Source organism: Gracilinanus agilis, chromosome 1 (genome assembly GCF_016433145.1).
Source record: "Gracilinanus agilis isolate LMUSP501 chromosome 1, AgileGrace, whole genome shotgun sequence".
NCBI classification, from domain to species: domain Eukaryota; kingdom Metazoa; phylum Chordata; class Mammalia; order Didelphimorphia; family Didelphidae; genus Gracilinanus; species Gracilinanus agilis.
Window position 1 is genome coordinate 221,193,184 of NC_058130.1, and position 14,071 is coordinate 221,207,254.

The following is a 14,071-nucleotide window of genomic DNA, read 5'->3' on the forward strand; positions in this document are numbered from 1 at the left end:
GTGTGGTAGTTTTGAGTCTACATCCCCAGTCATGTCTGCCTCAACCCATGTGTTCAAGCAGTTGCTTTTCTTCTTTGTTTCCTCTCCTGTAGTTCTTCCTCTGAATGTGGGTAACACTCTTTTCCATAAGTCCCTCAGAATTGTTATGGATCATTGCATTGCTGCTAGTACAGAAGTCCATTACATTCTATTTTACCACAGTGTATTGGTCTCTGTGTACAATGTTCTTCTGGCTCTGCTCCTTTCGCTCTGCATCAGTTCCTGGAGGTCTTTCCAGTTCACATGGAACTCCTCCAGTTTATTATTCCTTTGAGCACAATAGTATTCCATCACCAGTAAAGTGTTAATCTTTGTAAAGCGGTGAGCTCAATAAAATGGCTTTGGCTCAATATTTAAAGCGACCCTTTATCAGGAAATTTCTATTCAGAAGGGAATTCAGTAGACATCTTCTGGCAAGACTCATCAATAAATCTTTCTAAGTAGATGGGATCTCCTCAGGAAGATTCCACAGCTTTTCCCAGGAGACTGCTGCAGTGCAGAAAAGAGTGCTTTCTGACAGTTCAGAATTTTTCTCCTAATAATTGAAGCTCATTTATTTTTGCTTCCTTCTCAGAGAAGCTCATTATCACTTTCCCAACAAAATTCTGCATTTCATCTTCCCTCCTAAAACAACAAGCATTGTTTAAGTATTTACTACGTGTAAGATGCCGTGCCAAGAAAGCCCTGGGTCTACAAAGAAAGACAAAAACATAGTTCCATTCCAAAAGGTGCTCACAACTGAAGGACAAAACACATTTAAGAATTCTGGTCGGGGAATCTGGCCCTTCTCCCGTTCTCCCCTTATCTACTTATCATCCCTAGGTTGCACTTCCCTCACAAATTTCCTTTCCACTCCCCAAGGAAGTCCCAATCGAAGCTCCCAACCTCTGCTGTGCTCCCCCGCCCTCTCTGGAGCTTAAAGAACTCCTGTGCGACTGCACAGCGCCACCTGGTGGCATTACCTGGATGGGTCCTGGAGCGCGCTCATTTCAGCGCCGCGTTAACGGAGCATGCTCCGTAGTTGCTGTCTCGAACCTGAGCCCGTGGCGTCCAAAACTGTTGGTGGAAGTTGGAGGCGACGCACTGTCTCCCTGGTGGAATTGGCGTAAGGGTCTTTCCACGGGGAAACTGCTGCTGGTTCTGGGTGGCGCTCGTGTGCTATCTCGCCTCAAGACTTATCTCCACTCCCTCCCCTTCCCCAACCATGAAACGTCTTCTCAGGTTCGTGAAGCCCCAGCGCAAAAACTTGAAGAAAGACAATCTTCCTTTGGATGCTAAGGCAGAGGCAGGTAAGAGGAGCCTTATAGAGCCCCAAGACGGCACCCCCAGCCCCCCTCCCCCCCCCAGGTCAACCCTTGCATTTTATGGATGAGGAGGCTGTGGCACTGAGGTCCAATGACTCGCCCAGAGTGATCCAGTTAATATGTATCAGAGCTGGATTTGAACCTAGGTCCTCCTGACTCCCCAAGGGCAGTCGCCACACCAGGCTTTTTCTGAAGTGAGTGTAAGCAGGATGATATTAGTCCTGAATGGGGACAAAGGGATACAAATACAAAACGAGGCAGCCTCTGCTTTCAGGGAGCTTCTGTGCTAAGGTAACCTTGGAAAGTACCTTGACTTTGCCCCTGCCATTAACCAGCTTTGTGGCATTGGGCAGATCATTTCTTTTGCTCCTGTAAAAACGAGTGAGTTGTTGGTCAAGCATTTGTTAGGCAGGTACTGTATACCTGACACTATGCCGAGAGAAGGGCTACAAAAAAAGCAAAACAATTCAAGGAGCTTACATTCCAATGGAGCATGGAACATACAAATAACTGCATGCGAAATATATGCAGGGTAAATTGGAGGTAGACTGAGAGGGAAGGCATTAAGGGAACCTGACTAGAAGGGAGTAGATTAGATCTCTGATCTGCCTTCTATGTCACAGTTTTTGTAAAGTGGGAGTAATATATTGGCCTTGAAAAAGTAGCACCTTTCCCCTTCAGCAGTTTTTTTTGGCCAGGAATTTTGTGAGAATCAAATAATAGTTCATTGTGTATAGGTTTAATTACATTATTTAATTTAATATGACGATATGAAATAGGTGCTCTTATTTACCTCCATTTTATAGACAAGGAAACTCAGGTTCAGAAAGGTTAAATCTCTGTCCAGACCAGGGTCAACAAAGCTAAGATTCAAATGCCGTCTTCCTGGCACCAAGTTCAGTTCTTTATACACTATGCCATGCTTTCTCTATTACATAAATTAAGATGTATTATTAATAACGAATAATTTTTTATTTCCCTTATGCAGAAGACCACTAAATTGTGGTTAGTAGCAAATAAAAGATTTTCATACTTCTGGATTGCTTGAGCTTAATAAAAGGACTTGTACCAAACTTCTTTTCTTTTATACTCTTTGGCAACTATCATTTTCTCAGACTTCTGGAAAATGGTAGTTAATCACAGTGAATTACTGGGCAGACTATGTATTTTATTTTGGGGAGCAAGACCCAAAGCTTTGATGGTGAAAGTAAAATTAGATAGAGGAAGGAATATGAATTTATTAACCATGGAACAAACAATTCTATTTCCCCAACTTTGCCAAGAGATTTGGCTGATCACGTTTGAGTTTTTCTCAGCCCTTAAAGTAGCACTTCAGGGAGGTTGAAACTGGAGAAAGTTCAATATTTAATAGTCTAAACATTATATTTACTTTTTCATTTCCAAAATAAGATATGTGGAATCAGAGAAGAGTCTAAAAATAGCAATTCATGTCATTTTCTTTAAAATTTTATTTGTGAAATATTGAAAAATTATCCATGGCTTGCAAACGGTTACTGTCAAAAAACATTTCCCTGGGAAAGTTTGATTGAAAAGATGGATTGAACTTAAAAAAAAATAATTTTCTAATCCTTAAATTTTCTGTTATGAAATTTATTTCCATAGAAAATAGATGTTAGATAGACATTGCTGTCTTTCTGTTTAAAGGGGAACCTCCATCTCAAATGCAACCTTCACCACATGCCTTGAGCACAATAATAAAGACCTCTCTTAAAATGAGATCCCAAGGACTAGGACTCATTGTCTTCCAACATGGGCCTTATCTTCAGATATGCAACATTGTGGAGAAAGGAACAGCTGCCAAGGATGGAAGACTAAAGCCAGGTGATTAATTGGCTACCTAGATCTTATAGATTATTAACAGTTTACTTGTTTAATACATCTAGAATTTACCTTTATTCCATTCTAGAATCTAGTTACTATGTTATATGACCATTCTTATCATTCATTCCAAAGATATTTATTGAATGCTTACTATGTGATAGACATTGTGTTAAGCACTGGGGATACAAAATAAGGAGTCATCATGTAGGGGCAGTGGTAGAAGCAGTTGGGAACTGGAAAAGGCTCCTGCAGAAGATTTGAGTGAAGCCTAAAAAAAGTGAGCTTTAAATGTCAAACAGAGAAATTTATATTTGATCCTAGAGGTAATAGGGAGCCACTAAAGTTTATTGAGTAAGTCTATTGCTAGGGACATATGTGTGATGTGATCAGAAAAATTTAGAAAAATTACAGGAGGCAGCTGGGTGGTTCAGTAGATTGAAAACCAGGTCTAGAGATGGGAGGTCCCAGGTTCAAATCTGGCTTCAGACATTTCCTAGTTGTGTGACCCTGGGCAAGTCACATAACCCACATTGCCTAGCCTTTACCACTCTTCTGCCTTGGAACCAATACACAGTATTGATTCTAAGGTGGAAGGTAAGAGTTTAAAAAAATTACTTGGGCATCCTTCACTTTGAGTGTGATGGATTAGAGTGGGAAGAGGCTTGAGGTAGAGGTAGAGTCAAGGTGAGAGGTAACAAGAGTCTGAACTAGGATAGCGGCTATATGTAGTGAGAAGGGAACATAGAGTTGTGATGTTGTGAAGATTGAAAAGTCAAGATTTGGCAATAGAGTCAATATCCAGGTGAGAAAGAGAATGAGAAGTTGAAGATGACACTTAGATTTTTGAGACTGGGTGACTAGAAGGCAGTTGGTGATGTGGAATTAGAATTTAGGAGAGAGATTAGATTTGGGAATCTATGTAGAGATTCAACAGGCTAGGTGCTGAGAGCACAAAGATTAAAATGAGACAGCCTTTGTCCTTGAGGTTCTTACATTCCACTAAGGGACACAGCTTGTGTATAAATAAATAAATATGATATACATACAAAATAAACATATTTGGGGGGACAGAGAATATAACAACAGGGCAAAATCAAGAAAAGCCTTTTATAGAAAGTAGCACTTGAATTGGGTCTTGAAAGGAGGTATTTCTAAGAGGTTGAGATTAGGAAGAACATTTGTTATGGATGACAGCCTATGCAAAGGCACAAAGAAAAAAACACGGAATATTATTTAACAGCAATAGTAAGTTGGCATTTTTATCTAGAATATGGAGGAAGTAATATATAATTAATTTGGAAAAAATGGGCTGGAACCAGATTACAAAAGACTTTAAATGCCAACCAGGAGGTTTTTTTTTTTTAATTAATTAATTTGATGCCCTATTGCTCAGAAAGCTTCAGGGAAATGACATCTTTGGATTTCTGCTTTAGGAGTATCAGTTTGGGACTTCTGGTGCCAAGATGGTAGAGGAAGGAAGTCACCTTCCTAAGCCCTCCCAAATTCCCCTCAGAACAACCTTAAACAAAAACCTTATACCACATTTTGGGGAAGTAAAGCAGTTTTCCAGACCAGAGCAGCTTGGAGGACCAGAGCTAAGTTTAAATAGGCAACAACAAGGATGGACTGCATCCTAGTGGGCCACATGAGGCCCCACCTCCTTAGCTTGACATTAAACTTCTTCAGGCTTCCACCTCTGGGGCCAGCTAGCAGCACGGCTCCACCCCAGGGACTGGCCAACAGTGAAGCTCTTTCCCTTGGGGCAGGGCAGTTATGAGGTTCTACTCCTAGAGTTGCCCAACAATGATTCTCTGCCTGCAGTACAAGCTAGCAGTGAGGTCTCTCTCCAGTGCAAGGCAAAAGTGAGGCTTCCCACCAGTGCAAGCCAACAGGGGAAACCCCCTACTAGTGTAAACCAGCACCTAGATCTTGAGGCCTGGTGCAAGCCAGAAGCAAAGTTCTAAGCCTTGGCACAAGAAATGTGTGACAGCACTTTTTCCAGTTCACAAGCAGGGCTCAACTTTACAGTAAAAAAAATAAAAGCATGAAATAAACTGGTAAAAATTAACCAGAAAGCCAAAAAAGAGTAGAACTCTAGATACTTGATATAATATTTATAAAAATAAATTAAGAAATAAAAAATAAAAATAAATACTATAATTTAAAAAACTCTAGATAGATAGATATAGTGAAAAACATATTAAAGGACAACATTGTCAAAAATGCTTCATGTGCAGCATCAAATAAAAATTTAGATTGGTCTCAGACCCCAAAAAGGACTTTAAAAATCAACCAAAAGAGTTAGAAGAAAAACTGGAATATGGGGAGGTGGGTGAGAATGAGAGTATGTATTACTCTCAACCATGAGAAAACCATGAAAAAAGAATCAACAGCTTTTTAAAGGAAACACAAAAAATGGAAAAAATATCTAAAATTTTTTCAAAGAAAACAATTTCTTAAAAAGTAAAATTGGCCAAATGGAAAGAGAGGTACAAAAATTCAATGAAGAAAACAAGTTCATAAAAAGTAGAACTAGCCAAATGGAAAAGGAGATACATAAGCTCACTGAAGAAAATAATTTTTTTATATTTTTATTTTGAATATTTTCCCATGGTTATATATTTCATGTTCTTTCCCTCTCCCCAAATTCCCCTAACCCCCCTTAGCCAACACACAATTCCACTGGGTTTTACATGTATCATTGATTAAGACCTAATTCCATATTATTGATAGTTGGACTAGAGTTATCATTTAGTGTTGAAGAAAATAATTTTTAAAAAATTGGAATTAGACAAGTAGAAACTAATGACTCCATGAGACTTCAAGAAATAATCAAAAGTAAGGGGGCAGCTGGGTAGCTCAGTGGATTGACAGTCAGGCCTAGAGATGGGAGGTCCTAGGTTCAAATCTGGCCTCAGACACTTCCCAGCTGTGTGACCCTGGGCAAGTCACTTGACCCCCATTGCCTACCCTTACCACTCTTCTGCCTTGGAGCCAATACACAGTATTGACTCCAAGACGGAAGGTAAAGGTTTTAAAAAAAAAAAAAAAGAAATAATCAAAAGTAAACAAATGAAAAAAAATAAAAGAAAATGAAATTTCTCATTGGAAAAACAAATGACTTGGAAAATAGATCACAGAGAGATAATTTAAGAATTATCAAACTGCCTGAAAACCAAGAGAAAAAAAAAAGAACCTCTGTGATCTTCAAGAAATGATCAAAGGAGAGTGCACTGACCTCCTAGAATCAGAGAATAAAATAGAAATTGAAAGAATCCACTGATCACTTCTTTAAAGAAATCCCCAAAGGAAAAATCCCAGAAATATTAGTCAAATTCTAGAGCTTCCAGATTAAAGAAAAAATACTTCATGCATCCAGAAAGAAGCAATTCAAATATCATAGAGCCAAAACCGAAATTACACAAGACTTAGCAGCTTCTACTTAATTTTTTTTCAATTTCAAATCTTTTATTTCATTAGCTTAATTTACAAAAGTTGGGCAGACTGTAAATTAAAGATGATGAATCCGTTTATTTCAAACAGGATACATTCAGAAAAGATGACTTTTCTTCACACATAGCATGATAAATAGTACAGAAGAGCAAATGACTTAAAAGTTGCAATAGCCCACTGAATAATGACTTTTAAATTTACAAAGATATATACATATTTCTTGAATAATTCAGTGGTCTGCAAAAGACTTCTTCTGGCTTCATGCAACTTTCTAATACCACTTATTTTATTTCATGAACTCAAGTTGGCTGACTGTTCAGTTGAAGTTGAGAGGAGCGAACATACATATTCCAGTTAAGTGAAGTTTCCCTTTTCATCATTCACTTCAGGAGCAAATCATCCTTATCTTTTGTAGGATTGACATATATTCAGCAATTATATGAGTCAGTGGATCGCTTCTTCTTCCCTTTTCCTTTTTTACCTCCCTCCTTGTTGAAGACTCTGATCACTACCTCCTGTTTTTTGGATCCTTGTTTTTAGCTTAGAAATCATTTCAGCTGCATACAACATTACCAACTTTTGTGATGGGAACTGTATGAGGCATAGACTACCATCTTCCTGCTTTAGCTGAACCCATACTCTGCCCCTATATTGAAGATCACAATTCCACTCTCTGGAGTACATTTTATTTTTCTCAATGTGTACATTAAGTCCAACTGCCAGGCACACACCTTGGATTTCTGTAGCTATAGGATTCTCAACAGCTTTGTCAATTGAAATCCATTTTCCCTCAGCAATCATCTTCTTGTTATTTAAATATGAAGAATAAATGCAAATGAATCAAGGGAGTTACCTGTCCTTGTTCCCTGGAGACTGATCTGCATATGCCATCTTCCCAGGGACTCACATTCCCCCACAGCTTCCATTTTAAAGGATTTCAGGGTTTGGAATATATCTCAGAAGGTAAAGGAACTAAGATTATAACTTAGAATCACCTAAAAAGTGAAATTCAGTATAATAAAGGGGGGAAATGGATATTTAATGAAATTGAGAATTTTCAAGAATTCCTAATGAAAAGAACAGTGCAATGTAGAAAATTTGACATTCAAACAGAAGGCTAAAGAGAAGCATAAGAAAGTAAACAGGAAAGAGAAAATGTAAGATTCAATAAGACTAAACTGTTAAACTATATTCTTATGTGGGAAGACCATATTTGTAACTCCTATGAACATTATCAATATTAGGGCAATTAGGAAGAATATACATAGATAGAGGGTATGGGTGTGAATTGTCTATAATGGGAAGATATCCAAAGTAAAATTAATGGAGGAGAAAGAAGGCTGCACTACGGGGAGAGAAGGAAGAGATAAAATGGGATAAATTTTCTCACAAAAGAGGTCTAATAGAACTATTACAGAGGAGGGGAAGATGGGGGGAGGGCAACACCTGAACCTTACCCTCATCAGATTTGAATCACAGAAGAAATAAAGTATACACTTGGATATAAACATCTATATTACCCTAAAAGGAAGTACAAAGGAATAGGGAAAAGGAAAGGGGGGGAGACTTATAGAAGGGAAGACCAATTGGGATGGTGGTCAGATATAAAATACTTATGAGGAGAGACAAGGTGAAAGGAGAGAGAGAGAGAATAAAGGAGAAATTAAATGAAGTATAGGAGGAAATAAATAGTAAAACTATACTAATGGGGAACCTCAACTTTTACCTCTCCGAATTAGATAAATCTGACTCCCCAAAAAAAGAACAAAGTTAAGGAAGTAAATAGAATTTTAGACAAGTTAGATATGATAATCAACCTTTGAACAAAATTAAATGGGAATAGAAAAGAATATACCTTTTTTTTTCAGCAGATAATGGCACCTACACAAAAATTAACCAGTATTAGGGCATTAAAACCTCACAATCAAATGCAAAAAAGCAGAAATATTAAATGCATCTTTTTCAGATCATAATGCAATAAAAATTACATTCAATAAAGGCCCATGGAAAGAGAGATTAAAAATTAATGAGAAATTCAATAATCTAATTCTAAAGAATAAGTTGGTCAAAGAGCAATCATAGGAACAATAATTTTATTAAGGAGAATGACAGCAATGAGACAACATATCAAATTCATGGGATATAGTTAAAGCAATGCTTATGGGAATATATAATTGCTTACGTCAGTAAAATAGAGAACAGATTAACAAATTAGGCATGCAACTAAAAATAACTAGAAACAACTGCCTGATCACATGGGTGGATGGGGATATAATTAGGGACATTGTCAAAATGAGCACCCTAGCACAAATATCAATAATATGGAAATATGTCTTGATCAATGACACATGTAAAACCCAGTGGAATTGTGCATTGGCTATGGGAGTGAGTGGGAGGAGGGGAGGGATAGAACATGAATCCTATAACCATGGAAAAATGTTCTGAATTAATTAAATAAAAATTTTAAAACTAAAAAAATTAAGTTAAATTAAAATAACTAGAAAAAAACAAATTAAAAATCTCCAGTTAAGCACCAAACTGAAAATTATTTCCCTTTATATTCTTGATCTTTTGTTCTTCCAGATGAATTTTGTAATGATTTTTTCTAATTCAGTATAGCACTGAATAAGTAAATTAATTTAGGTAGGATTGTCATTTTTATTATTTTAGCTTGTCCTACCCATGAGCAATTGATGTTCTTCCAATTTAGATCTAGTTTCATTTGCGATTTTGTAGTTATGTTCATATAATTCCTGAATTTGTCTTGGCAAGTAGATTCCCAGATATTTTATCTTGTCTAAAGTAATTTTAAATGGAGTTTCTCTTTCTAACTTTTGCAGTTGGGGTTTGTTGGAAATATATGTCACAGAAATTTTTATTCCACCACCCTGATATAGACAATTTAGGTAAACAAAGTCAAAAAGCCATATTTCTCCAAGTCAAGGTAGAATTTTAGTTTATTGGAAGAGGGCCAAATCTTCCATATAACCTGGAATCTTGCACATGTTACATAGTTGGATCCCAGCAAGAGACAAAGCCAGGCGGCTTTATATCCTTGGAGATGATATATACAAGGCAGTTTATATACTTGGACAATAACAAAATGAATATTTCCAAACAAGAATTATGACTTATATCATATGATACAGCATCATGTAGATCTTTTTTAGAAACTGTTACCCAACACAGCTGATTGTTTAGTTCATTTAGGAAAACCCTTATTAGTCTTAAGGTCAAATCACAAGACAATACACTTATTTAGAGAATAATGATGATCACCATTACCTCAGACTCATCTAATCTAGGAAGAGGATGGTTATTTCCAAAAGGAAAGAGTGTGCATACTTACACTATATCAGGACATGATGCAGCATATCGGGACATGAAACTGGTCAGCATCTCATGATAGAAGGGAAGTGCCAACTTAGGGAGGGGTTGAAAGTTCCCTTAGAAACAATTTTTATGCTCTAGTTAAAAATCCTTATAAAGATCATGAATTCTATTAATCGTCATTAAGATTATAATGGAATTATACTAATCACTTTAGAATCACAATATTGATTATCTTAAACCTATCACTATCACTAAAATCCAATCAAGTATAAGGGGGTAGGGGTCTATCTTCCCAACACATATAGGAATGCTGATGATTTATGTGGGTTTATTTTGTACTCTGCAAATTTGCTAAAATTGTTAATTATTTCCACTAGCTTTTTACTTGATTTTCTAGGATTCTTTAAGTATACCATCATATCATATGCAAAGAATGATAGTTTAGTTTTCTCATTGCCTACTTTAATTCCTTCAATTTCATTTTCTTTTTTAATTGCTATAGCTAGCATTTCTAGTAAATATTGAATAATAGAGGTGATAATGGGCAAATCTGCTTTACTCTTGTTCTTATTGGGAAGGCTTCTAACTTGTCCCCATTACAGATGATATTTGCTGATGATTTTAAATAAATACTGCTTATTATTTTGAGGAAAGGCCCTTCTATTCCTATACTATCTAGAGTTTTCAATAGGAATGAGTGTTGTAGTTAAAGACTTTTTCTGCATCTATTGAGATATTCCTGTGATTTTTGTTAGTTTGGTTGTTGATATAGTCAATTATGTGGATGGTTTTCTTACTATTAAACAAACCATCCTTGCATTCCCACTTGATCATAGTGAATAATCCTTGCGATAGCTTGTTGTAGCCTTTTAGTTAGTATATTATTTAATATTTTTGCATCTATGTTCATTAAGGATATTGGTCTATAGTTTTCCTTCTCTGTTTTTGGTCTTCCTGGCTTGGGAATCAGTACCATATTTGTATCATAAAAAGAATTTGTTAAGACTCCTTCTTTGCCTATTTTGTCAAATCTTTTGTAGAGAATTGGGATTAATTGCTCTTTAAATGTTTGATAGTGTAGGACTTAAATTAATGTCCAATACTTCAAGTATTATTTTTATAAAGTTTGTTATCTGACAAAATAGAACCACATGACTAAGTTTTCCTACCTACTCAAAAATCCCTGTTTCACCAAAGCCGCAACAGGAAGGAAAGAGCCGAAGAGATGGAACTACACCTAATTTATATCCTGTCTACATCAGCATGTAATGACAGGAAGTGAGTAGGGTGCTGGGAATTGTAGTTTTACTGGGGATCATAGGTTTTAGGGTAAGAGATTCTAATTACACAATCCCCCTGGGATCCTTTGGGATACTAGTTTCCTTAATGAATCATGTAAACATAATCTACTTATAACTTACAATAATTTGGGGATAAAAGGGAAAAGAACAAAATTAATGATTGCTAGGCTCATTGACAAAAAGCCAATTAGGGGGCAGTCCCCTTTGGCATAAGAGTATACCTACAAAATAAATGTTTTACAACCCCCCACAGTTCAATCAATTATACTCCATGGTTCATTCTGGGTCTTCTGATGCTGTGGAAGTTTCTTTAGGCATCTTCATGGTGCCTTCTTCAAACAATTCATCTTCTAGATTCAAAGAGTTACTGAGTCCTTTTCCTGAAATGTTTCTTTCTTAAAAGATTTTTTAGTTTTATGACAATTATACAATCCCTATGACAATTATACAATTCCCCACTGAGGAGGGTGTTGGCCAGCACTTGGATCCACTTAGATAATGACTGAAGCTCATAGAAAACTTTGTAAGACTTATAACTCATCATGGGGTAACTGACCTCTTAGGTTTGCTCCCTCCTTTGGCATGATGTGTCTAAAAGGCATATCTTTCATATGTCTCATCCATTTTAATGTGGAGGTGAGGAATAGTGCTATAGCACTTCACTTCAGCTACTAAATGGACCCTTACTTCTTGTTACAAACAGCTCAAAGGTACTTTTACAATTTTATCTTCTCCAGTCCAGTCACAGGGGAAAGGTACAAATAAAGAAAATGCAACAGAATATATAGCTAATAGGCAAAACACAGTAGCTTAAAATGATTCAGTATAACATAACTTAAACAAAATAAAATCTTAAAACAAGCAATCAGCATATGCAATATAATGTAAGAGGAAAAGGTTTTTTTTTTATTGGATACATTAATATTTAAAGATGTGGTCACCAAGGAATTAAATAAATACCAATTCCTAAAATGATTTTAATAATTTATTTACAAAATATAAGAGAGAGTGGAAGTGGAGAGGTGAGAAGAGGGTAGAGTAAGAGATCTAACTTAATGAACTAGATTTGTATTCAAGTCTGGGCTTTATTCCAGCAGGGCTCCAGAGGCCCAGCTGGAGAGCCTAAAAGTCAGTCAACAAGGGGTTTAGCCACTAGGGCTTCTCCCAGTCAAGGAAACCTCCTGGAGGCTAGTACCTCCAGGGAAGTTAAGGTAGTCAGCCAGCCTTTTTCCCTCACCAAGGTCCCAGCCAGAACTCCTCCAAGTCCAAGCCACGAACAAGAAAAAAACAACTCACTGAACTCTCTTTTAAAGAGGCTTCTTTTGCATCACTTCCTGTGCCTTCCTCTTAGTTTACATGTCCGATCACAACAGACGCTTTTTTTAGGACCGCCCAGGAGGCAGTCAGTAATTTTGATTTGTCACTTACTCAAGCACATGTGGGTTACAGATCTCCACACTTGTGAATTAAGAGGGGATATTCTCACCTTTGGTGATTAGATTAAGGATGGGCAGGGCAAATTTAATTTCATTGTCACAATATGTGATAGGCTATAAGCACTAAATTCAAGAATTCTTTTTTTTTTCAATTCTGATACAGAGATTTTTTAATAAAACAATGGAGTTTGAAAAGGCTTAAAATCTACCTCCAGACTCTTTAAGGTTCCTTCCCCTCCCCAGTATCATCATCCATCTAGGTTCCTTTTGGTCACATCTCTGGGATCTCCTATAGTGAGGGAGAATTCCTCACTGAACATCGTGTGGAGGAATTCCATATTGGATGTATTGTAGAAACTGGGAAGGCCAGAATGGCAAGGGAGTGTAGGGAGATGAATTTCTCCCCTGAATCTTAGGATTATTCAAGTTAATTGCAAAGACCAGTGCACCCAGGAATGGTAGGAAGAAAAGACATTCTAAAACTGGGAGCTATTTGAGATAGGTAATGCACTGCTCTTTCATAAAGTGGGCCATGCTTGCAATTCTACTTCCTTTTTGGAAGAGTAACCTTCCTTCTCCTGCCCCCCAGGGGTAAAAACACCAGGGAGCAGCTTGTTTCCCTTGCCACATTGTCAGGGAGTTAAGAGGGTAGAAGCTCTCCTCAGGTAAAAACCCTTTAGGAGGCTAATTATTGGCTAAGGAAAACACACCCAGGCCTCCAAGTCAAGCAGCCAGCAAGTACTAAGGTGTTGGCAATGTAAGGGAAAAAGGGTTTTATACTTTCCCAGCTTGTTTGGAAAGGGGCTTCAAGGACTCCCAGATTGTCAGCAGCAATCAGCAGCAATAGAGGAGCAGCAGCAGGAGGAACAGGAACTCAGCTGGGACCACCCAGGCAGGGAGGCAAAGAGTTCCCCAGAGGAGGGGCAGGAGAAACATGGCTTCTTTTCAAACTAATCCACTCAGAGAGAATTGAGGGTTCTGAACCCCACTTCTGGTTACCATGAATGCAGGATTTAAATTAATGTCTAATACTTCAAGTATTTTTATAAAGTTTATTATCTAACAAAATAGAACCATATGACTAAGTTTTTCTACCTGCTCAAAAATCCCGCTCCACCAAAGCTGTGACAGGAAGGAAAGAGCCTGAGAGATGGCACTACACCCAATTTATATTCTGTCTTTCTTTTTCTTAATTAGATTAACCAATACTTTATCTATTTTATTTGTTTTTTCAAAATACAAGCTCCTAGTCTTATTTATTAGCTTAATAGTTCTTTTACTTTCAATTTTATTAATTTCTCCTTTGATTTTTAGGATTTCCAATTTGGTCTTTATCTGAGGGTTTTTAATTTGTTCTTTTTCT

The 14,071-nt window shown here is 37.1% G+C and overlaps 1 protein-coding gene and 1 pseudogene across 1 annotated transcript in view; one reads left to right on the forward strand and one right to left on the reverse strand.

Annotated features, from left to right (window-relative positions):
- The first annotated feature begins 1,243 nt into the window (after nt 1-1,243).
- PDZD9 (PDZ domain containing 9) overlaps nt 1,244-14,071 on the forward strand; it is a 32,824-nt gene continuing 19,996 nt past the window's right edge. Inside the window, exons 1-2 of the mRNA XM_044657452.1 lie at nt 1,244-1,328; nt 3,009-3,185. Of these exons, the coding sequence (XP_044513387.1) occupies nt 1,244-1,328; nt 3,009-3,185 (262 nt within the window). The remainder of the gene's footprint in view (nt 1,329-3,008; nt 3,186-14,071) is intronic.
- Nucleotides 7,067-7,529, reverse strand: LOC123232536 (annotated as a pseudogene).